This window comes from Pholcus phalangioides, unplaced genomic scaffold, assembly GCF_987345545.1.
Source record: "Pholcus phalangioides strain wild (caught in Gottingen) unplaced genomic scaffold, Ppha-v1.0 ptg000172l_1, whole genome shotgun sequence".
In the NCBI taxonomy this organism is placed as follows: Eukaryota; Metazoa; Arthropoda; class Arachnida; order Araneae; family Pholcidae; genus Pholcus; species Pholcus phalangioides.
Window position 1 is genome coordinate 8,381,180 of NW_028301637.1, and position 23,700 is coordinate 8,404,879.

Genomic DNA, 23,700 nt, shown 5'->3' on the forward strand with positions numbered 1-23,700 from the left:
AGTACTACACGTTATTCGACTATTTTTTGTAATCGAAAGTACGCCTCTAGGATCAACGGTTCGCCAGTGAAATGCGGCAAGGGGGAATTACTGAATCACCCTGTATGTTTAAAAACGTTTTCTCCTATGCTTTCTATAAGTGACCCTGTTCTATATACAAGAAAACTGAAAGTAATTTCAAAGGGAAAGAGGAAGGAGATTCTCTTTCCCCGGAGAGACTTCCTCGCGTATATCTCAGTGAAAAATGATGAGGAGCTAGTTTTCAATGAGGGCTTTGCGTGATCCCGTTAAATGGTTTGCAATTCCATTCCAAGGAAGAACGTAGACAATCGATGAACGGTGCTTCGCAATCTTAACAGCGATTCCTAATATCGAAGAAAAGATCAGTCAAAAAGAGAGAACAGGCGTCTTTCCCACATTTCCACAAGTTTTCGAAGAAACCGTATTTCTTTGCCTTCTTTGCCAGGTATTTCCAGACATCGACGAGCAAATTGAATCGCCCCGGAAAGAATCCAAACCATTCAACATGTACTATCTCGTTGCTGCAGGTGCAAAGATCGTTTCAACGCCGATATATCCCGATGGGATTGTAATCACCGGTTATCGCGCGTTCAGACTAACTTTTTGAACTGCAGCAGTGATGATAATTTTGAATAAAATATGTTATTCGGATCGCTTGAAAGAGAAGAAAACCTACTGATTTTCCCACAGCTATGCATTCCCCATTTTGAAACTGTTAAAAAAAGGGTATGGGGTAGGCATTGTACATAGGCTTATAATTACATCCATGTGCATAACTACTTCTTACTACAGGCTGTGGGGGCGGTAGCCCAGGTCGATAAGATACTCGCATAAAGTACCAAAGGATGTTTAGAGGTGTCACGAGTTCGGTAACTGGGAGAAGGGGGGGGGGTGTCCTTGTCAGAGAAAAAATTTCCTGACACAGGGGTTTAACGATGAAATTACCGCAGAAAAAGATTATTACCGCATGGAGTTCCGCATCGAGAGGTTAGCGCACCAACCTCTCGGTGAGTGTAACTAAGGATGCCGTTCAAAATCGGAAATAAATTGTAGGTCCCGGTACAAAAGTGATCAATGATCAATACTGCAGGCTGTGTCAAATTGTTTGCAGAGCAGATATCTCTGCCACTGTTCATTAACTTCAGAAACCGTCTTTCAATTACAAAATTTTTTAAAAAGCCTGCAGTTGCTTAAAATCTCAAAAAACTTTGAAGGGTCGTATGCATAGAAAAATTAAGAAATTAACTTATTTTACTGCCCCCGCGTGCTAGCCGCTGTAGTGGTCGAGTGGTCGTGCCGGAACCCGGGTTCAATCCCACTGTCGCCACAGCGGTGGTCGGCTGAAGTTGGTTCTCTGTGGTTCCCAACTTTGGGGCGCAAATGCGAGCCTATCTGACCCGTTAAAAAGTCTCGCCACAGAGAACAAAAAGCCCACAACGATGAAACTATTCAATCATTACATTTCACGCATAGTTAAAAAATTGATGAGAGATGGCAGCACTACACATAAAGGGCATTACACAGAAACAACTTTACGTTAGGCTCACAACATGGACACGCACATGCTAACATGCTACAATTCGTTAGAAGTTCCGCAGAGGAATATGGATGAGGTGTATGTTCGGTTTAGTAGTAGTAGACCCCGTGTGCTAAAACTTCCTCTAATTGAAATACAGATACGGCTCTGAAAAGTAATTTGAAAAACTCCATGATTTAAAAGCAGTATTTATCCAGATAATGAATATATATAGTCACTAAGTTTTGGCAACTTATCACTGCGTTGGCAATATTTCATTGGCTCAAAAGTTGTCACGTTTAGGGCTTGTACACAAACGGAATGAAGTCGGCCATTTTATTTATTTTTATTCGCAATAAGTAACAATCCCATTTTTTGACAATTAATATTCACAATTGCGGAATTTTTAAAACTTTAAATTCAATTTATACGTTTCACAGTTCGTAAAGCCCACCTCCAATCACTGGCGTCAAATATCTCCAGTAACATTGCATTCAAAAATATTCTATTTATTTTAATGGCCTCCTCAGAGTCCCACCTACATTTCGCTTATTGGAAGTCATTCCGCACATAGTCTGCATAGAAAAAGTTACCTCTTCTATTTTCTTATGTATAGGACCTTGGTAAGTCAATAAACATACTCGACTCGACCGAAGCCATAATATAATATTAACCATAATAATAAAACCATACCGTAATCCCGGTCTAGCACTAAACAATCCAAAGTAACTTAAACACTTTAGTTTTGAGTCCAGTCTAGGCCAATAAATCAAAATAATATATATCTACATATTATATTCTACAATTCGTGAATATTAAGCGATTAAAATAAGAAATCCAGACATAATAAATATGGCAATATCATATCTCTCATTTAAAACCAATATTCTGTATAGATAGCCAAAGCTACACTAGATATTTCCTTCACAATGACTTGGGGGTCATTCAAGTATTACGTCAGCATCGGGGGAAGGGGGAGGGTTCGGATTTGGTGACTTTTGATGACGGGGGGGGAGAGGGGTTTGAAGGTTGCTTACGTCATCATCCACCCATTTTTGAAGATATGAAATATTCTAAGCTGCTGGTGGGGTAGGGGGGGAACAGTGTTTTGCTGACAAGGGGTGGGGGGTCAAAAATGGCTGAATATCTGCTTACGTAATACTTGAATGGCCCCTTGATATCTTGGGCTGAAGGTAAAAAAAGCCATCTATCTCTCTAAACTGTCCCACCTGGAAGTTAAGAGAGGCTATCAATGTCTGTACTTCAGTGCCTCACGCCACAGTGCGTGAAATAAGGAAGGCAGGGTCGTGTCTCCAGTGTTGTAAATGGTACCATGCTTGCCCGGTATGCAAGAGGACCTGGGTTCGAGAGTCCCGGCAGAGACAAGATGACTTTTCTTTCCGAGTTCACCTTAGCGTAATATCCAGAAAATAAATGTTTCCCTGGCGGGTCATTCAAGTATTACGTCAGCATCGGGGGAAGGAGATTTCGGATTTGGTGATGTTGCATTGAAATTGATGGATGAATTTTTACATTTCTCTATATTTATTTTTTGATTTTCTGCCATTTTGTACATACTCTTCGAATTTAGAATCACCCTGTATGGAGAAAACAGAACCATCTTGAACAACCTCGAAAATTCTCGTTTCTTTCTTGTTAGATCTAAGTTACCTAGAGAGTCGGAAGGATTCATCCTCCTTCCTCTTGTGGTGGTAAAATCAATTCAAAGTGACGTCTAATCATAAAAAAAAAGGCTGTGTTAGTTGACGTCATACTAAACTCAAAGATGGCGGATAAGTCAGCCTGAGATTTCAAAGCGACCTAATACAGTCCACAAGCTTTCGCACACGTCGCATACGTCATCAACGTCTCCAAACTTACCATTTTCGTCACCAACTGACATTATAAAACAACATGATACGGACTATTGATCATCGATTTCACACAGTACAAACGCTATTTACATTATTTACTAGAGAAGATTAATGTATTAAATATTCACAGAAATATTCAATATTTTATATATAACACGTTATATTATTTTTATATAAAAACACGTTCAAAGTTGATCAACGAATCAAAGTTTCTGACGCATGGAGCCCCCAAATCAGCAAAAGTGGTGCGCCCATACCTTACCTGTCATGCAGAAACTAGACTAAGACTCTGGTGGACGTAAACCTATTACACAACAGTCGAAGACCAGTATTTCGAATAGATTATATCCGCAAGTTAGAGAAATGACGGGTTTTTTTTTCCCATGAATCTCTATTCACTCACACATAGAAAAAGATCCAAGAGGGAACAAGAAACATATTAACTTAAAAGCAGTTGTAGCCGTTGCAGCTCACGTCGTTTTCAAAAATGATAAGCTGTACGAACCCGTTAATTTTTTCTACAAATAATTTCAATTTTCCAAGCATAACTAGCATAAAAGCCATAGAAATGTTAATCCATTGTAGAGCATCAGAATCTACTTCTAGTTGCCAAATGCTGTTTTATACAATCTTCATTCGTGGCGGCTAATGTTATTGCCATAGAACCTATCACAACAATGCATGCTATTATGAATATTCCAGGTCATATCAGAATAGTCTTCAGTATCTGATGACACACGCACACAAACCCAACAAATAACGTTTTATTTTTTCACCTACTCTGGGAGATATCATCATTATTCGTAAACATGTCATGGCCAGAAACCATTTACGTAGCGGGGGATGAAGAAAATCTAAACACGTATGGATATTTTTATTTCGTAAGTCAGAGATGGCAACAGAGCGATCTTCGACGTCTTGGTAATGACATTTCATATGCGTATAAGTATAGTAAAAACAGTTGACTGAACAGGATTCCAATACAAATATTTATTCTCTGAAGAATTCCAAATTTAAAGGATTTTAAAGATACCTGTCTATGAGATGTTCTCAGAAAACACTGACGCTAATTTTATTTAGGTTATCGGATATTCCTGATTATTCGGCACAAAGTGTCAATATTTTAAACGAAGTAAATTTAATTTCAAACTAATCGGTACCACTTTAGGTTAATTTTCATTATTCTTCTGCCAGTGAAAGGAAAAAGAGAAATTTCTTATGTTTTGGGGATATAAATTCAATTAGTTATTGATACACAGGGAAGCGTAGGAAAATCCTTAGAAAATAGCTTGCAACTAGGAAAACCATGACCATGTAACTTATAAAACAATACAGTGAAGTGACTATGCCTGGTGAGATGCAAAAAAAAGCACTGCATGAAATAATAATCAAAGATAGACATAAAATTAGCATTTTTATACGGTTTTCAATCGAAAAAATGCTAATTAGAAAATTTGCGCATCGCCAACGAAGTTCAGTGAGAGTAGAAACTGTCATGAGGGTACGTTCTACGTCGATTGGGATAGATGGCAGACATATTGATAGAAAAAGACGCAACACCTGTAAACGAAGAGTAAATTAGAAGTCAGAAAAAAAATTATTTAAATCAACAGAAAATCGATGTTCAGTTTAAGGCTGAAACATATGGATTTAGAGTTCCACTAAAAATATAGCGCCCATGGATAAAAGTGATCTCAAACCTTCAACGAGTTGTTTGCCACGGTTTTCAAAATAAAAAAAAGTGGCAAATGACATTTTGGCACACAAGAGCAGAAACCTTTAAAAATCCACGAAAAAGAGGGAAAAAACGATAATTTTTTATAGCCCGAGATTATAACATACAGCACGATGTATGTCTATAAAAACAAAAACACCAACCTCAATGTGCAAACAAAAGCACAAAACATTTTAATTCTTCTTTTACATATCGAATTGTCGCAATCTTATACAGTAGAAAGCGGCTTCCACCAAAACATATACGGTTACACACATCCCGTAGTAATCATCAGTAGCGACACGTTCACTTTCAGTAAAATCGTGGTTCCTTGAAGCATCATTTCCTAGAGATAGAAGGCCTCCGCATTCTGGTTGGGACGTCAGTAATCAGTCACTTTTCCCTCAGAATATTCAGGGAAGAAAAATCCCCTGCTCGTGCTAGTATTAATGTTGTGAGGAAAAGAAATGATCGAGCTCAGAATTGGCAATTTCTATGCCCCACATCCAATCACTATGCGGCTTTTGTGAGGCAATCAGGAAGATTCGACACCAAAATAAGAAGAAACGAAATACGATGCTGCGTGGCAAACTTGCTAGGTAGTCTGAATGACGTTTATGGCAAACACTGCAGAGGCCTTCTATCTCTAGGAGGTGATGGTTGAAGTCGATTACCGTGAAAGTGTCCAGCAAAGCAGAATTCCCACTACGAACGACATCGATGACGACATTCTTGGCATCACGGCCCAAAACAGCCTTACCACAAACGAAACATGATTATCATCCGTTAGTAATAATCAGAAAAATAGATAATCATAAACATATGATTATTTCGAATCCGTTAATACGAATCCACCGATGCCTTGAAAGAAAATTAGAAAAATCGACTCTCGGCCGCAAAACGATTAAACGAAATTGGTTCTAGTATGTAGGGCATTCTTCTTCTAGTATGTAGGGTCGTTCTTCAACATCAACCTCTTTCTCTTCCAGTGTGAAATGACTTTCTGGATTGGCGTAAATCATTCCACTCAGAGAGAGAACAAAGAAAGTTCCGGACAACACCAGGAAAGCAGAGTGCAGCCCGAGCACACTGAAAATTGGTTCCAGTATGTAGGGCATAACGATAGCTCCCAGACATCCACCTGAGAGTGCGATCGACATAGCTGTGGGCTCTCTGGTAGTGAAGAACTTACCGGTACATCCCACTGCCGCAGTGATCACAAAAGATGATCCCAATCCAACGCACACTCCGAGGCTCCCGATCAGATAAGCAGCCGAAGTTGCAAAGTAGCTGGTCAAGAAGCCGAGCGCGCAGATGATGCTGCCAACAGACACCATCGGCCCGTTGCCGAAACGAGCCACCAGCGCGCTGCTGAATGGAGAACATATGAGGGACAATGTCCCGATACGCCCAGAAATCCAGGAGGCTTCCATCGGGGAGGTATCAGGAAATTCCTCCATTATAGCAGCTCTCCAAACGGCGAAAGATTTCAAAAAGCCCGTCAGCAGAAAGGTGACCACAAAGGTCATGACGGATACCAACCATCCGTATCCACCATCAGGAGCGACGCGTTCACTTACAGTAACCCTTGGTTCGTTCAAGTCGATTACCGTGAAAGTGTCCAACCAGGCTGAATTGCCACAACGAACGACATCGATGACGACGTTCTTGGCATCACGGCCCGAAACAGCCTTACCACCAACGAAAGACATGATTATTACCTCGAATCCGTTAATACGAATCCACCGATAACTTGATGGAAAATTAAAAAGGTCGACTCCCGGCCGCAAAACGAGTAAACGATAAATCGAGTAAACGAGGAACAGCGAGGAGCCGAGGGCGAGCGCGCGAGAAACAGATCCTTATATACCCTCGTGGCGAAAAATTTCTCCGAAATAATTGGAAAATTCCGAGAATTTTTTCCAAAATTCGCTATAACATTTCAATGCAAGCCTCCAGTGCAACTAGTCGAAAAAATACCTAGAAATTTAGAGTAATTCCGAGAAATTTTACAAACTTTTATCCAACCCAAGGTACCAATGCAGACGACATCAAGTGATAGAATTTTAAACGAGAATATGTTTGTAGATTGACACTGAGGTTTCACATGGTTCAAATAATTATGTAAATACAGCTAATGTGTGAATGGGAAAACAAAGTTGTTCACCTCCATGTGTAAACACCAGCACGAAACATTTCAAATATCAGTTTACGTGTCAAAGTGTCGTAACCTGGGGGTAGCGGCTGCCAACAAAACATTTAGAAAGGGCAGCCGCACCAAAACATAGCAGAAGCAAAGGTACAAAAAAAAGGAGAAGCAAAACAACGATTTCACCCTCCTTCGAACGCCCAAGAAAGTAGCTCTTTGCTTTGGTACGTTAAGATACAAAAAGTCGCAATGGACTTTTTCTTCCGCAGTCGCCCAACATCATCTTAAATGTTCCAAACATTTCGGAAAGCCACAGAAAAGGGGAAATAAAAAAATAAACTCGAAGAACTCAAGAATTTTTTATTAATTTTCTAAATTTTTAATTTTTTTTAATTTTTTTTTTTTTTTTTTTTTTGTAAAGCTTTCATTCCGACAGCTCTTTTTTTGCGAGTTGTTGACCAGACAGGTATCAGCAACCTGTGCAATCACGTATCAGCATCAACTTTCTTTTCTGGGAAAGAGGCATACGAAGATAGCCAAAACTGCACCAATCCACAAAAAGACACTATTCAAGATGAGTAGTGATGGCAGTTCATCGGAAGTTGGAACTTCAGGGCTCACAAAGCGATAAATGACACCTGAGAGTCCCTGAAAGCAACGGGCCAGATTGAGAGTGTTGCTCATGTTACTGGCACCGTGATTGTAAGATAACACAAGTGGAATACAAATGTTCATCACTCCTGCGGCCAAAGAGCCGATGAAAGTGAGAACAGCCAGCTGCCAGAAGGCGTTGCAGACGATAGCCAAGACAGCACACAAAGCGCAGGTTGCCAGGGCAAAAGCGTACTCGGAAGTACGCCGGAAAGGAGACTTGGAGGCGAAAATGCCGTATATCAGTCTAGCGGAAAGATCAGCCAACTGTACGAGAAGTGTCAGTAGAGAGATACTATCCGCACTCGCACCAAGACTCTCGGCCCGACCGTTCATCTGCCTCAAGAAATGAGGACTTCCCATGTTTAACGCAAACACAGAAAAAGCCATCGTCAGGAACTGTGGCCGACGCAGATATCGCAGAGCCATCAGTTCCGCAATCTGGGAACGGGTTCTCCCCCAGAAGGTTCCTTCGCGGACAGGCTCGGTTTGTTCTTTTCGTTCTTCAACCTCAACCTCTTTCTCTTCCAGTGTGAAATGACTTTCTGGATTGGCGTAAATCATTCCACTCAGAGAGAGAACAAAGAAAGTTCCAGACAACACCAGGAAAGCAGAGTGCAGCCCGAGCACACTGAAAATTGGTTCCAGTATGTAGGGCATAACGATAGCTCCCAGACATCCACCTGAGAGTGCGATCGACATAGCTGTGGGCTCTCTGGTAGTGAAGAACTTACCGGTACATCCCACTGCCGCAGTGATCACAAAAGATGATCCCAATCCAACGCACACTCCGAGGCTCCCGATCAGATAAGCAGCCGAAGTTGCAAAGTAGCTGGTCAAGAAGCCGAGCGCGCAGATGATGCTGCCAACAGACACCATCGGCCCGTTGCCGAAACGAGCCACCAGCGCGCTGCTGAATGGAGAACATATGAGGGACAATGTCCCGATACGCCCAGAAATCCAGGAGGCTTCCATCGGGGAGGTATCAGGAAATTCCTCCATTATAGCAGCTCTCCAAACGGCGAAAGATTTCAAAAAGCCCGTCAGCAGAAAGGTGACCACAAAGGTCATGACGGATACCAACCATCCGTATCCACCATCAGGAGCGACGCGTTCACTTACAGTAACCCTTGGTTCGTTCAAGTCGATTACCGTGAAAGTGTCCAGCCAGGCTGAATTGCCACAACGAACGACATCGATGACGACGTTCTTGGCATCACGGCCCGAAACAGCCTTACCACCAACGAAAGACATGATTATTACCTCGAATCCGTTAATACGAATCCACCGATAACTTGATGGAAAATTAAAAAGGTCGACTCCCGGCCGCAAAACGAGTAAACGATAAATCGAGTAAACGAGGAACAGCGAGGAGCCGAGGGCGAGCGCGCGAGAAACAGATCCTTATATACCCTCGTGGCGAAAAATTTCTCCGAAATAATTGGAAAATTCCGAGAATTTTTTCCAAAATTCGCTATAACATTTCAATGCAAGCCTCCAGTGCAACTAGTCGAAAAAATACCTAGAAATTTAGAGTAATTCCGAGAAATTTTACAAACTTTTATCCAACCCAAGGTACCAATGCAGACGACATCAAGTGATAGAATTTTAAACGAGAATATGTTTGTAGATTGACACTGAGGTTTCACATGGTTCAAATAATTATGTAAATACAGCTAATGTGTGAATGGGAAAACAAAGTTGTTCACCTCCATGTGTAAACACCAGCACGAAACATTTCAAATATCAGTTTACGTGTCAAAGTGTCGTAACCTGGGGGTAGCGGCTGCCAACAAAACATTTAGAAAGGGCAGCCGCACCAAAACATAGCAGAAGCAAAGGTACAAAAAAAAGGAGAAGCAAAACAACGATTTCACCCTCCTTCGAACGCCCAAGAAAGTAGCTCTTTGCTTTGGTACGTTAAGATACAAAAAGTCGCAATGGACTTTTTCTTCCGCAGTCGCCCAACATCATCTTAAATGTTCCAAACATCTCGGAAAGCCACAGAAAAGGGGAAATAAAAAAATAAACTCGAAGAACTCAAGAATTTTTTATTAATTTTCTAAATTTTTAATTTTTTTTAATTTTTTTTTTTTTTTTTTGTAAAGCTTTCATTCCGACAGCTCTTTTTTTGCGAGTTGTTGACCAGACAGGTATCAGCAACCTGTGCAATCACGTATCAGCATCAACTTTCTTTTCTGGGAAAGAGGCATACGAAGATAGCCAAAACTGCACCAATCCACAAAAAGACACTATTCAAGATGAGTAGTGATGGCAGTTCATCGGAAGTTGGAACTTCAGGCCTCACAAAGCGATAAATGACACCTGAGAGTCCCTGAAAGCAACGGGCCAGATTGAGAGTGTTGCTCATGTTACTGGCACCGTGATTGTAAGATAACACAAGTGGAATACAAATGTTCATCACTCCTGCGGCCAAAGAGCCGATGAAAGTGAGAACAGCCAGCTGCCAGAAGGCGTTGCAGACGATAGCCAAGACAGCACACAAAGCGCAGGTTGCCAGGGCAAAAGCGTACTCGGAAGTACGCCGGAAAGGAGACTTGGAGGCGAAAATGCCGTATATCAGTCTAGCGGAAATATCAGCCAACTGTACGAGAAGTGTCAGTAGAGAGATACTGTCCGCACTCGCACCAAGACTCTCGGCCCGACCGTTCATCTGTCTCAAGAAATGAGGACTTCCCATGTTTAACGCAAACACAGAAAAAGCCATCGTCAGGAACTGTGGCCGACGCAGATATCGCAGAGCCATCAGTTCCGCAATCTGGGAACGGGTTCTCCCCCAGAAGGTTCCTTCGCGGACAGGCTCGGTTTGTTCTTTTCGTTCTTCAACCTCAACCTCTTTCTCTTCCAGTGTGAAATGACTTTCTGGATTGGCGTAAATCATTCCACTCAGAGAGAGAACAAAGAAAGTTCCAGACAACACCAGGAAAGCAGAGTGCAGCCCGAGCGAGCACACTGAAAATTGCTTCCAGTATGTAGGGCATAACGATAGCTCCCAGACATCCACCTGAGAGTGCGATCGACATAGCTGTGGGCTCTCTGGTAGTGAAGAACTTACCGGTACATCCCACTGTCGCAGTGATCACAAAAGATGATCCCAATCCAACGCACACTCCGAGGCTCCCGATCAGATAAGCAGCCGAAGTTGCAAAGTAGCTGGTCAAGAAGCCGAGCGCGCAGATGATGCTGCCAACAGACACCATCGGCCCGTTGCCGAAACGAGCCACCAGCGCGCTGCTGAATGGAGAACATATGAGGGACAATGTCCCGATACGCCCAGAAATCCAGGAGGCTTCCATCGGGGAGGTATCAGGAAATTCCTCCATTATAGCAGCTCTCCAAACGGCGAAAGATTTCAAAAAGCCCGTCAGCAGAAAGGTGACCACAAAGGTCATGACGGATACCAACCATCCGTATCCACCATCAGGAGCGACGCGTTCACTTACAGTAACCCTTGGTTCGTTCAAGTCGATTACCGTGAAAGTGTCCAGCCAGGCTGAATTGCCACAACGAACGACATCGATGACGACGTTCTTGGCATCACGGCCCGAAACAGCCTTACCACCAACGAAAGACATGATTATTACCTCGAATCCGTTAATACGAATCCACCGATAACTTGATGGAAAATTAAAAAGGTCGACTCCCGGCCGCAAAACGAGTAAACGATAAATCGAGTAAACGAGGAACAGCGAGGAGCCGAGGGCGAGCGCGCGAGAAACAGATCCTTATATACCCTCGTGGCGAAAAATTTCTCCGAAATAATTGGAAAATTCCGAGAATTTTTTCCAAAATTCGCTATAACATTTCAATGCAAGCCTCCAGTGCAACTAGTCGAAAAAATACCTAGAAATTTAGAGTAATTCCGAGAAATTTTACAAACTTTTATCCAACCCAAGGTACCAATGCAGACGACATCAAGTGATAGAATTTTAAACGAGAATATGTTTGTAGATTGACACTGAGGTTTCACATGGTTCAAATAATTATGTAAATACAGCTAATGTGTGAATGGGAAAACAAAGTTGTTCACCTCCATGTGTAAACACCAGCACGAAACATTTCAAATATCAGTTTACGTGTCAAAGTGTCGTAACCTGGGGGTAGCGGCTGCCAACAAAACATTTAGAAAGGGCAGCCGCACCAAAACATAGCAGAAGCAAAGGTACAAAAAAAAGGAGAAGCAAAACAACGATTTCACCCTCCTTCGAACGCCCAAGAAAGTAGCTCTTTGCTTTGGTACGTTAAGATACAAAAAGTCGCAATGGACTTTTTCTTCCGCAGTCGCCCAACATCATCTTAAATGTTCCAAACATTTCGGAAAGCCACAGAAAACGGGAAATAAAAAAATAAACTCGAAGAACTCAAGATTTTTTTATTAATTTTCTAAATTTTTAATTTTTTTTAATTTTTTTTTTTTTTTTTTTTTTGTAAAGCTTTCATTCCGACAGCTCTTTTTTTGCGAGTTGTTGACCAGACAGGTATCAGCAACCTGTGCAATCACGTATCAGCATCAACTTTCTTTTCTGGGAAAGAGGCATACGAAGATAGCCAAAACTGCACCAATCCACAAAAAGACACTATTCAAGATGAGTAGTGATGGCAGTTCATCGGAAGTTGGAACTTCAGGGCTCACAAAGCGATAAATGACACCTGAGAGTCCCTGAAAGCAACGGGCCAGATTGAGAGTGTTGCTCATGTTACTGGCACCGTGATTGTAAGATAACACAAGTGGAATACAAATGTTCATCACTCCTGCGGCCAAAGAGCCGATGAAAGTGAGAACAGCCAGCTGCCAGTAGGCGTTGCAGACGATAGCCAAGACAGCACACAAAGCGCAGGTTGCCAGGGCAAAAGCGTACTCGGAAGTACGCCGGAAAGGAGACTTGGAGGCGAAAATGCCGTATATCAGTCTAGCGGAAAGATCAGCCAACTGTACGAGAAGTGTCAGTAGAGAGATACTGTCCGCACTCGCACCAAGACTCTCGGCCCGACCGTTCATCTGCCTCAAGAAATGAGGACTTCCCATGTTTAACGCAAACACAGAAAAAGCCATCGTCAGGAACTGTGGCCGACGCAGATATCGCAGAGCCATCAGTTCCGCAATCTGGGAACGGGTTCTCCCCCAGAAGGTTCCTTCGCGGACAGGCTCGGTTTGTTCTTTTCGTTCTTCAACCTCAACCTCTTTCTCTTCCAGTGTGAAATGGCTTTCTGGATTGCCGTAAATCATTCCACTCAGAGAGAATAACAAAGAAAGTTCCCGACAACACCAGGAAAGCAGAGTGCAGCCCGAGCACACTGAAAATTGGTTCCAGTATGTAGGGCATAACGATAGCTCCCAGACATCCACCTGAGAGTGCGATCGACATAGCTGTGGGCTCTCTGGTAGTGAAGAACTTACCGGTACATCCCACTGCCGCAGTGATCACAAAAGATGATCCCAATCCAACGCACACTCCGAGGCTCCCGATCAGATAAGCAGCCGAAGTTGCAAAGTAGCTGGTCAAGAAGCCGAGCGCGCAGATGATGCTGCCAACAGACACCATCGGCCCGTTGCCGAAACGAGCCACCAGCGCGCTGCTGAATGGAGAACATATGAGGGACAATGTCCCGATACGCCCAGAAATCCAGGAGGCTTCCATCGGGGAGGTATCAGGAAATTCCTCCATTATAGCAGCTCTCCAAACGGCGAAAGATTTCAAAAAGCCCGTCAGCAGAAAGGTGACCACAAAGGTCATGACGGATACCAACCATCCGTATCCACCATCAGGAGCGACGCGTTCACTTACAGTAACCCTTGGTTCGTTCAAGTCGATTACCGTGAAAGTGTCCAGCCAGGCTGAATTGCCACAACGAACGACATCGATGACGACGTTCTTGGCATCATGGCCCGAAACAGCCTTACCACCAACGAAAGACATGATTATTACCACGAATCCGTTAATACGAATCCACCGATAACTTGATGGAAAATTAAAAAGGTCGACTCCCGGCCGCAAAACGAGTAAACGATAAATCGAGTAAACGAGGAACAGCGAGGAGCCGAGGGCGAGCGCGCGAGAAACAGATCCTTATATACCCTCGTGGCGAAAAATTTCTCCGAAATAATTGGAAAATTCCGAGAATTTTTTCCAAAATTCGCTATAACATTTCAATGCAAGCCTCCAGTGCAACTAGTCGAAAAAATACCTAGAAATTTAGAGTAATTCCGAGAAATTTTACAAACTTTTATCCAACCCAAGGTACCAATGCAGACGACATCAAGTGATAGAATTTTAAACGAGAATATGTTTGTAGATTGACACTGAGGTTTCACATGGTTCAAATAATTATGTAAATACAGCTAATGTGTGAATGGGAAAACAAAGTTGTTCACCTCCATGTGTAAACACCAGCACGAAACATTTCAAATATCAGTTTACGTGTCAAAGTGTCGTAACCTGGGGGTAGCGGCTGCCAACAAAACATTTAGAAAGGGCAGCCGCACCAAAACATAGCAGAAGCAAAGGTACAAAAAAAAGGAGAAGCAAAACAACGATTTCACCCTCCTTCGAACGCCCAAGAAAGTAGCTCTTTGCTTTGGTACGTTAAGATACAAAAAGTCGCAATGGACTTTTTCTTCCGCAGTCGCCCAACATCATCTTAAATGTTCCAAACATTTCGGAAAGCCACAGAAAAGGGGAAATAAAAAAATAAACTCGAAGAACTCCAGATTTTTTTATTAATTTTCTAAATTTTTAATTTTTTTTAATTTTTTTTTTTTTTTTTTTTTGTAAAGCTTTCATTCCGACAGCTCTTTTTTTGCGAGTTGTTGACCAGACAGGTATCAGCAACCTGTGCAATCACGTATCAGCATCAACTTTCTTTTCTGGGAAAGAGGCATACGAAGATAGCCAAAACTGCACCAATCCACAAAAAGACACTATTCAAGATGAGTAGTGATGGCAGTTCATCGGAAGTTGGAACTTCAGGGCTCACAAAGCGATAAATGACACCTGAGAGTCCCTGAAAGCAACGGGCCAGATTGAGAGTGTTGCTCATGTTACTGGCACCGTGATTGTAAGATAACACAAGTGGAATACAAATGTTCATCACTCCTGCGGCCAAAGAGCCGATGAAAGTGAGAACAGCCAGCTGCCAGAAGGCGTTTCAGACGATAGCCAAGACAGCACACAAAGCGCAGGTTGCCAGGGCAAAAGCGTACTCGGAAGTACGCCGGAAAGGAGACTTGGAGGCGAAAATGCCGTATATCAGTCTAGCGGAAAGATCAGCCAACTGTACGAGAAGTGTCAGTAGAGAGATACTGTCCGCACTCGCACCAAGACTCTCGGCCCGACCGTTCATCTGCCTCAAGAAATGAGGACTTCCCATGTTTAACGCAAACACAGAAAAAGCCATCGTCAGGAACTGTGGCCGACGCAGATATCGCAGAGCCATCAGTTCCGCAATCTGGGAACGGGTTCTCCCCCAGAAGGTTCCTTCGCGGACAGGCTCGGTTTGTTCTTTTCGTTCTTCAACCTCAACCTCTTTCTCTTCCAGTGTGAAATGACTTTCTGGATTGGCGTAAATCATTCCACTCAGAGAGAGAACAAAGAAAGTTCCGGACAACACCAGGAAAGCAGAGTGCAGCCCGAGCACACTGAAAATTGGTTCCAGTATGTAGGGCATAACGATAGCTCCCAGACATCCACCTGAGAGTGCGATCGACATAGCTGTGGGCTCTCTGGTAGTGAAGAACTTACCGGTACATCCCACTGTCGCAGTGATCACAAAAGATGATCCCAATCCAACGCACACTCCGAGGCTCCCGATCAGATAAGCAGCCGAAGTTGCAAAGTAGCTGGTCAAGAAGCCGAGCGCGCAGATGATGCTGCCAACAGAACCATCGGCCCGTTGCCGAAACGAGCCACCAGCGCGCTGCTGAATGGAGAACATATGAGGGACAATGTCCCGATACGCCCAGAAATCCAGGAGGCTTCCATCGGGGAGGTATCAGGAAATTCCTCCATTATAGCAGCTCTCCAAACGGCGAAAGATTTCAAAAAGCCCGTCAGCAGAAAGGTGACCACAAAGGTCATGACGGATACCAACCATCCGTATCCACCATCAGGAGCGACGCGTTCACTTACAGTAACCCTTGGTTCGTTCAAGTCGATTACCGTGAAAGTGTCCAGCCAGGCTGAATTGCCACAACGAACGACATCGATGACGACGTTCTTGGCATCACGGCCCGAAACAGCCTTACCACCCACGAAAGACATGATTATTACCACGAATCCGTTAATACGAATCCACCGATAACTTGATGGAAAATTAAAAAGGTCGACTCCCGGCCGCAAAACGAGTAAACGAGGAACAGCGAGGAGCCGAGGGCGAGCGCGCGAGAAACAGATCCTTATATACCCTCGTGGCGAAAAATTTCTCCGAAATAATTGGAAAATTCCGAGAATTTTTTCCAAAATTCGCTATAACATTTCAATGCAAGCCTCCAGTGCAACTAGTCGAAAAAATACCTAGAAATTTAGAGTAATTCCGAGAAATTTTACAAACTTTTATCCAACCCAAGGTACCAATGCAGACGACATCAAGTGATAGAATTTTAAACGAGAATATGTTTGTAGATTGACACTGAGGTTTCACATGGTTCAAATAATTATGTAAATACAGCTAATGTGTGAATGGGAAAACAAAGTTGTTCACCTCCATGTGTAAACACCAGCACGAAACATTTCAAATATCAGTTTACGTGTCAAAGTGTCGTAACCTGGGGGTAGCGGCTGCCAACAAAACATTTAGAAAGGGCAGCCGCACCAAAACATAGCAGAAGCAAAGGTACAAAAAAAATGAGAAGCAAAACAACGATTTCACCCTCCTTCGAACGCCCAAGAAAGTAGCTCTTTGCTTTGGTACGTTAAGATACAAAAAGTCGCAATGGACTTTTTCTTCCGCAGTCGCTCAACATCATCTTAAATGTTCCAAACGTTTCGGAAAGCCACAGAAAAGGGGAAATAAAAAAATAAACTCGAAGAACTCAAGATTTTTTTATTAATTTTCTAAGCTTTTAATTTTTTTTAATTTTTTTTTTTTTTTTTTTTTTTTGTAAAGCTTTCATTCCGACAGCTCTTTTTTTGCGAGTTGTTGACCAGACAGGTATCAGCAACCTGTGCAATCACGTATCAGCATCAACTTTCTTTTCTGGGAAAGAGGCATACGAAGATAGCCAAAACTGCACCAATCCACAAAAAGACACTATTCAAGATGAGTAGTGATGGCAGTTCATCGGAAGTTGGAACTTCAGGCCTCACAAAGCGATAAATGACACCTGAGAGTCCCTGAAAGCAACGGGCCAGATTGAGAGTGTTGCTCATGTTACTGGCACCGTGATTGTAAGATAACACAAGTGGAATACAAATGTTCATCACTCCTGCGGCCAAAGAGCCGATGAAAGTGAGAACAGCCAGCTGCCAGAAGGCGTTGCAGACGATAGCCAAGACAGCACACAAAGCGCAGGTTGCCAGGGCAAAAGCGTACTCGGAAGTACGCCGGAAAGGAGACTTGGAGGCGAAAATGCCGTATATCAGTCTAGCGGAAAGATCAGCCAACTGTACGAGAAGTGTCAGTAGAGAGATACTGTCCGCACTCGCACCAAGACTCTCGGCCCGACCGTTCATCTGCCTCAAGAAATGAGGACTTCCCATGTTTAACGCAAACACAGAAAAAGCCATCGTCAGGAACTGTGGCCGACGCAGATATCGCAGAGCCATCAGTTCCGCAATCTGGGAACGGGTTCTCCCCCAGAAGGTTTCTTCGCGGACAGGCTTGGTTTGTTCTTTTCGTTCTTCAACCTCAACCTCTTTCTCTTCCAGTGTGAAATGACTTTCTGGATTGGCGTAAATCATTCCACTCAGAGAGAGAACAAAGAAAGTTCCGGACAACACCAGGAAAGCAGAGTGCAGCCCGAGCACACTGAAAATTGGTTCCAGTATGTAGGGCATAACGATAGCTCCCAGACATCCACCTGAGAGTGCGATCGACATAGCTGTGGGCTCTCTGGTAGTGAAGAACTTACCGGTACATCCCACTGCCGCAGTGATCACAAAAGATGATCCCAATCCAACGCACACTCCGAGGCTCCCGATCAGATAAGCAGCCGAAGTTGCAAAGTAGCTGGTCAAGAAGCCGAGCGCGCAGATGATGCTGCCAACAGACACCATCGGCCCGTTGCCGAAACGAGCCACCAGCGCGCTGCTGAATGGAGAACATATGAGGGACAATGTCCCGATACGCCCAGAAATCCAGGAGGCTTCCATCGGGGAGGTATCAGGAAATTCCTCCATTATAGCAGCTCTCCAAACGGCGAAAGATTTCAAAAAGCCCGTCAGCAGAAAGGTGACCACAAAGGTCATGACGGATACCAACCATCCGTATCCACCATCAGGAGCGACGCGTTCACTTACAGTAACCCTTGGTTCGTTCAAGTCGATTACCGTGAAAGTGTCCAGCCAGGCTGAATTGCCACAACGAACGACATCGATGACGACGTTCTTGGCATCACGGCCCGAAACAGCCTTACCACCCACGAAAGACATGATTATTACCACGAATCCGTTAATACGAATCCACCGATAACTTGATGGAAAATTAAAAAGGTCGACTCCCGGCCGCAAAACGAGTAAACGAGGAACAGCGAGGAGCCGAGGGCGAGCGCGCGAGAAACAGATCCTTATATACCCTCGTGGCGAAAAATTTCTCCGAAATAATTGGAAAATTCCGAGAATTTTTTCCAAAATTCGCTATAACATTTCAATGCAAGCCTCCAGTGCAACTAGTCGAAAAAATACCTAGAAATTTAGAGTAATTCCGAGAAATTTTACAAACTTTTATCCAACCCAAGGTACCAATGCAGACGACATCAAGTGATAGAATTTTAAACGAGAATATGTTTGTAGATTGACACTGAGGTTTCACATGGTTCAAATAATTATGTAAATACAGCTAATGTGTGAATGGGAAAACAAAGTTGTTCACCTCCATGTGTAAACACCAGCACGAAACATTTCAAATATCAGTTTACGTGTCAAAGTGTCGTAACCTGGGGGTAGCGGCTGCCAACAAAACATTTAGAAAGGGCAGCCGCACCAAAACATAGCAGAAGCAAAGGTACAAAAAAAATGAGAAGCAAAACAACGATTTCACCCTCCTTCGAACGCCCAAGAAAGTAGCTCTTTGCTTTGGTACGTTAAGATACAAAAAGTCGCAATGGACTTTTTCTTCCGCAGTCGCTCAACATCATCTTAAATGTTCCAAACGTTTCGGAAAGCCACAGAAAAGGGGAAATAAAAAAAAAACTCGAAGAACTCAAGATTTTTTTATTAATTTTCTAAGCTTTTAATTTTTTTTAATTTTTTTTTTTTTTTTTTGTAAAGCTTTCATTCCGACAGCTCTTTTTTTGCGAGTTGTTGACCAGACAGGTATCAGCAACCTGTGCAATCACGTATCAGCATCAACTTTCTTTTCTGGGAAAGAGGCATACGAAGATAGCCAAAACTGCACCAATCCACAAAAAGACACTATTCAAGATGAGTAGTGATGGCAGTTCATCGGAAGTTGGAACTTCAGGGCTCACAAAGCGATAAATGACACCTGAGAGTCCCTGAAAGCAACGGGCCAGATTGAGAGTGTTGCTCATGTTACTGGCACCGTGATTGTAAGATAACACAAGTGGAATACAAATGTTCATCACTCCTGCGGCCAAAGAGCCGATGAAAGTGAGAACAGCCAGCTGCCAGAAGGCGTTGCAGACGATAGCCAAGACAGCACACAAAGCGCAGGTTGCCAGGGCAAAAGCGTACTCGGAAGTACGCCGGAAAGGAGACTTGGAGGCGAAAATGCCGTATATCAGTCTAGCGGAAAGATCAGCCAACTGTACGAGAAGTGTCAGTAGAGAGATACTGTCCGCACTCGCACCAAGACTCTCGGCCCGACCGTTCATCTGCCTCAAGAAATGAGGACTTCCCATGTTTAACGCAAACACAGAAAAAGCCATCGTCAGGAACTGTGGCCGACGCAGATATCGCAGAGCCATCAGTTCCACAATCTGGGAACGGGTTCTCCCCCAGAAGGTTTCTTCGCGGACAGGCTCGGTTTGTTCTTTTCGTTCTTCAACCTCAACCTCTTTCTCTTCCAGTGTGAAATGACTTTCTGGATTGGCGTAAATCATTCCACTCAGAGAGAGAACAAAGAAAGTTCCGGACAACACCAGGAAAGCAGAGTGCAGCCCGAGCACACTGAAAATTGGTTCCAGTATGTAGGGCATAACGATAGCTCCCAGACATCCACCTGAGAGTGCGATCGACATAGCTGTGGGCTCTCTGGTAGTGAAGAACTTACCGGTACATCCCACTGCCGCAGTGATCACAAAAGATGATCCCAATCCAACGCACACTCCGAGGCTCCCGATCAGATAAGCAGCCGAAGTTGCAAAGTAGCTGGTCAAGAAGCCGAGCGCGCAGATGATGCTGCCAACAGACACCATCGGCCCGTTGCCGAAACGAGCCACCAGCGCGCTGCTGAATGGAGAACATATGAGGGACAATGTCCCGATACGCCCAGAAATCCAGGAGGCTTCCATCGGGGAGGTATCAGGAAATTCCTCCATTATAGCAGCTCTCCAAACGGCGAAAGATTTCAAAAAGCCCGTCAGCAGAAAGGTGACCACAAAGGTCATGACGGATACCAACCATCCGTATCCACCATCAGGAGCGACGCGTTCACTTACAGTAACCCTTGGTTCGTTCAAGTCGATTACCGTGAAAGTGTCCAGCCAGGCTGAATTGCCACAACGAACGACATCGATGACGACGTTCTTGGCATCACGGCCCGAAACAGCCTTACCACCCACGAAAGACATGATTATTACCACGAATCCGTTAATACGAATCCACCGATAACTTGATGGAAAATTAAAAAGGTCGACTCCCGGCCGCAAAACGAGTAAACGAGGAACAGCGAGGAGCCGAGGGCGAGCGCGCGAGAAACAGATCCTTATATACCCTCGTGGCGAAAAATTTCTCCGAAATAATTGGAAAATTCCGAGAATTTTTTCCAAAATTCGCTATAACATTTCAATGCAAGCCTCCAGTGCAACTAGTCGAAAAAATACCTAGAAATTTAGAGTAATTCCGAGAAATTTTACAAACTTTTATCCAACCCAAGGTACCAATGCAGACGACATCAAGTGATAGAATTTTAAACGAGAATATGTTTGTAGATTGACACTGAGGTTTCACATGGTTCAAATAATTATGTAAATACAGCTAATGTGTGAATGGGAAAACAAAGTTGTTCACCTCCATGTGTAAACACCAGCACGAAACATTTCAAATATCAGTTTACGTGTCAAAGTGTCGTAACCTGGGGGTAGCGGCTGCCAACAAAACATTTAGAAAGGGCAGCCGCACCAAAACATAGCAGAAGCAAAGGTACAAAAAAAATGAGAAGCAAAACAACGATTTCACCCTCCTTCGAACGCCCAAGAAAGTAGCTCTTTGCTTTGGTACGTTAAGATACAAAAAGTCGCAATGGACTTTTTCTTCCGCAGTCGCTCAACATCATCTTAAATGTTCCAAACGTTTCGGAAAGCCACAGAAAAGGGGAAATAAAAAAAAAACTCGAAGAACTCAAGATTTTTTTATTAATTTTCTAAGCTTTTAATTTTTTTTAATTTTTTTTTTTTTTTTTTTTTTTTGTAAAGCTTTCATTCCGACAGCTCTTTTTTTGCGAGTTGTTGACCAGACAGGTATCAGCAACCTGTGCAATCACGTATCAGCATCAACTTTCTTTTCTGGGAAAGAGGCATACGAAGATAGCCAAAACTGCACCAATCCACAAAAAGACACTATTCAAGATGAGTAGTGATGGCAGTTCATCGGAAGTTGGAACTTCAGGGCTCACAAAGCGATAAATGACACCTGAGAGTCCCTGAAAGCAACGGGCCAGATTGAGAGTGTTGCTCATGTTACTGGCACCGTGATTGTAAGATAACACAAGTGGAATACAAATGTTCATCACTCCTGCGGCCAAAGAGCCGATGAAAGTGAGAACAGCCAGCTGCCAGAAGGCGTTGCAGACGATAGCCAAGACAGCACACAAAGCGCAGGTTGCCAGGGCAAAAGCGTACTCGGAAGTACGCCGGAAAGGAGACTTGGAGGCGAAAATGCCGTATATCAGTCTAGCGGAAAGATCAGCCAACTGTACGAGAAGTGTCAGTAGAGAGATACTGTCCGCACTCGCACCAAGACTCTCGGCCCGACCGTTCATCTGCCTCAAGAAATGAGGACTTCCCATGTTTAACGCAAACACAGAAAAAGCCATCGTCAGGAACTGTGGCCGACGCAGATATCGCAGAGCCATCAGTTCCACAATCTGGGAACGGGTTCTCCCCCAGAAGGTTTCTTCGCGGACAGGCTCGGTTTGTTCTTTTCGTTCTTCAACCTCAACCTCTTTCTCTTCCAGTGTGAAATGACTTTCTGGATTGGCGTAAATCATTCCACTCAGAGAGAGAACAAAGAAAGTTCCGGACAACACCAGGAAAGCAGAGTGCAGCCCGAGCACACTGAAAATTGGTTCCAGTATGTAGGGCATAACGATAGCTCCCAGACATCCACCTGAGAGTGCGATCGACATAGCTGTGGGCTCTCTGGTAGTGAAGAACTTACCGGTACATCCCACTGTCGCAGTGATCACAAAAGATGATCCCAATCCAACGCACACTCCGAGGCTCCCGATCAGATAAGCAGCCGAAGTTGCAAAGTAGCTGGTGAAGAAGCCGAGCGCGCAGATGATGCTGCCAACAGACACCATCGGCCCGTTGCCGAAACGAGCCACCAGCGCGCTGCTGAATGGAGAACATATGAGGGACAATGTCCCGATACGCCCAGAAATCCAGGAGGCTTCCATCGGGGAGGTATCAGGAAATTCCTCCATTATAGCAGCTCTCCAAACGGCGAAAGATTTCAAAAAGCCCGTCAGCAGAAAGGTGACCACAAAGGTCATGACGGATACCAACCATCCGTATCCACCATCAGGAGCGACGCGTTCACTTACAGTAACCCTTGGTTCGTTCAAGTCGATTACCGTGAAAGTGTCCAGCCAGGCTGAATTGCCACAACGAACGACATCGATGACGACGTTCTTGGCATCACGGCCCGAAACAGCCTTACCACCCACGAAAGACATGATTATTACCACGAATCCGTTAATACGAATCCACCGATAACTTGATGGAAAATTAAAAAGGTCGACTCCCGGCCGCAAAACGAGTAAACGAGGAACAGCGAGGAGCCGAGGGCGAGCGCGCGAGAAACAGATCCTTATATACCCTCGTGGCGAAAAATTTCTCCGAAATAATTGGAAAATTCCGAGAATTTTTTCCAAAATTCGCTATAACATTTCAATGCAAGCCTCCAGTGCAACTAGTCGAAAAAATACCTAGAAATTTAGAGTAATTCCGAGAAATTTTACAAACTTTTATCCAACCCAAGGTACCAATGCAGACGACATCAAGTGATAGAATTTTAAACGAGAATATGTTTGTAGATTGACACTGAGGTTTCACATGGTTCAAATAATTATGTAAATACAGCTAATGTGTGAATGGGAAAACAAAGTTGTTCACCTCCATGTGTAAACACCAGCACGAAACATTTCAAATATCAGTTTACGTGTCAAAGTGTCGTAACCTGGGGGTAGCGGCTGC

The 23,700-nt window shown here is 43.8% G+C and overlaps 5 protein-coding genes across 5 annotated transcripts; all 5 read right to left on the reverse strand.

The window, feature by feature from the left end:
• Positions 1-6,045: 6,045 nt before the first annotated feature.
• LOC149063672 (monocarboxylate transporter 11-like) lies at positions 6,046-6,837 on the reverse strand. Its single transcript, XM_089255710.1, has one exon. It carries the CDS (start codon positions 6,835-6,837, stop codon positions 6,046-6,048), a length of 792 nt encoding a protein of 263 aa, XP_089111836.1.
• A 935-nt stretch (positions 6,838-7,772) lies between these two features.
• LOC149063673 (monocarboxylate transporter 12-like) lies at positions 7,773-9,179 on the reverse strand. Its single transcript, XM_089255711.1, has one exon. It carries the CDS (start codon positions 9,177-9,179, stop codon positions 7,773-7,775), a length of 1,407 nt encoding a protein of 468 aa, XP_089111837.1.
• A 7,946-nt stretch (positions 9,180-17,125) lies between these two features.
• LOC149063674 (monocarboxylate transporter 12-like) lies at positions 17,126-18,532 on the reverse strand. Its single transcript, XM_089255712.1, has one exon. The coding sequence runs from the start codon at positions 18,530-18,532 to the stop codon at positions 17,126-17,128; it is 1,407 nt and encodes a 468-aa protein (XP_089111838.1).
• Positions 18,533-19,446: 914 nt separating this feature from the next.
• Positions 19,447-20,853, reverse strand: LOC149063675 (monocarboxylate transporter 12-like). Its single transcript, XM_089255714.1, has one exon. It carries the CDS (start codon positions 20,851-20,853, stop codon positions 19,447-19,449), a length of 1,407 nt encoding a protein of 468 aa, XP_089111840.1.
• Positions 20,854-21,773: 920 nt separating this feature from the next.
• LOC149063676 (monocarboxylate transporter 12-like) lies at positions 21,774-23,180 on the reverse strand. Its single transcript, XM_089255715.1, has one exon. It carries the CDS (start codon positions 23,178-23,180, stop codon positions 21,774-21,776), a length of 1,407 nt encoding a protein of 468 aa, XP_089111841.1.
• Positions 23,181-23,700: the final 520 nt, after the last annotated feature.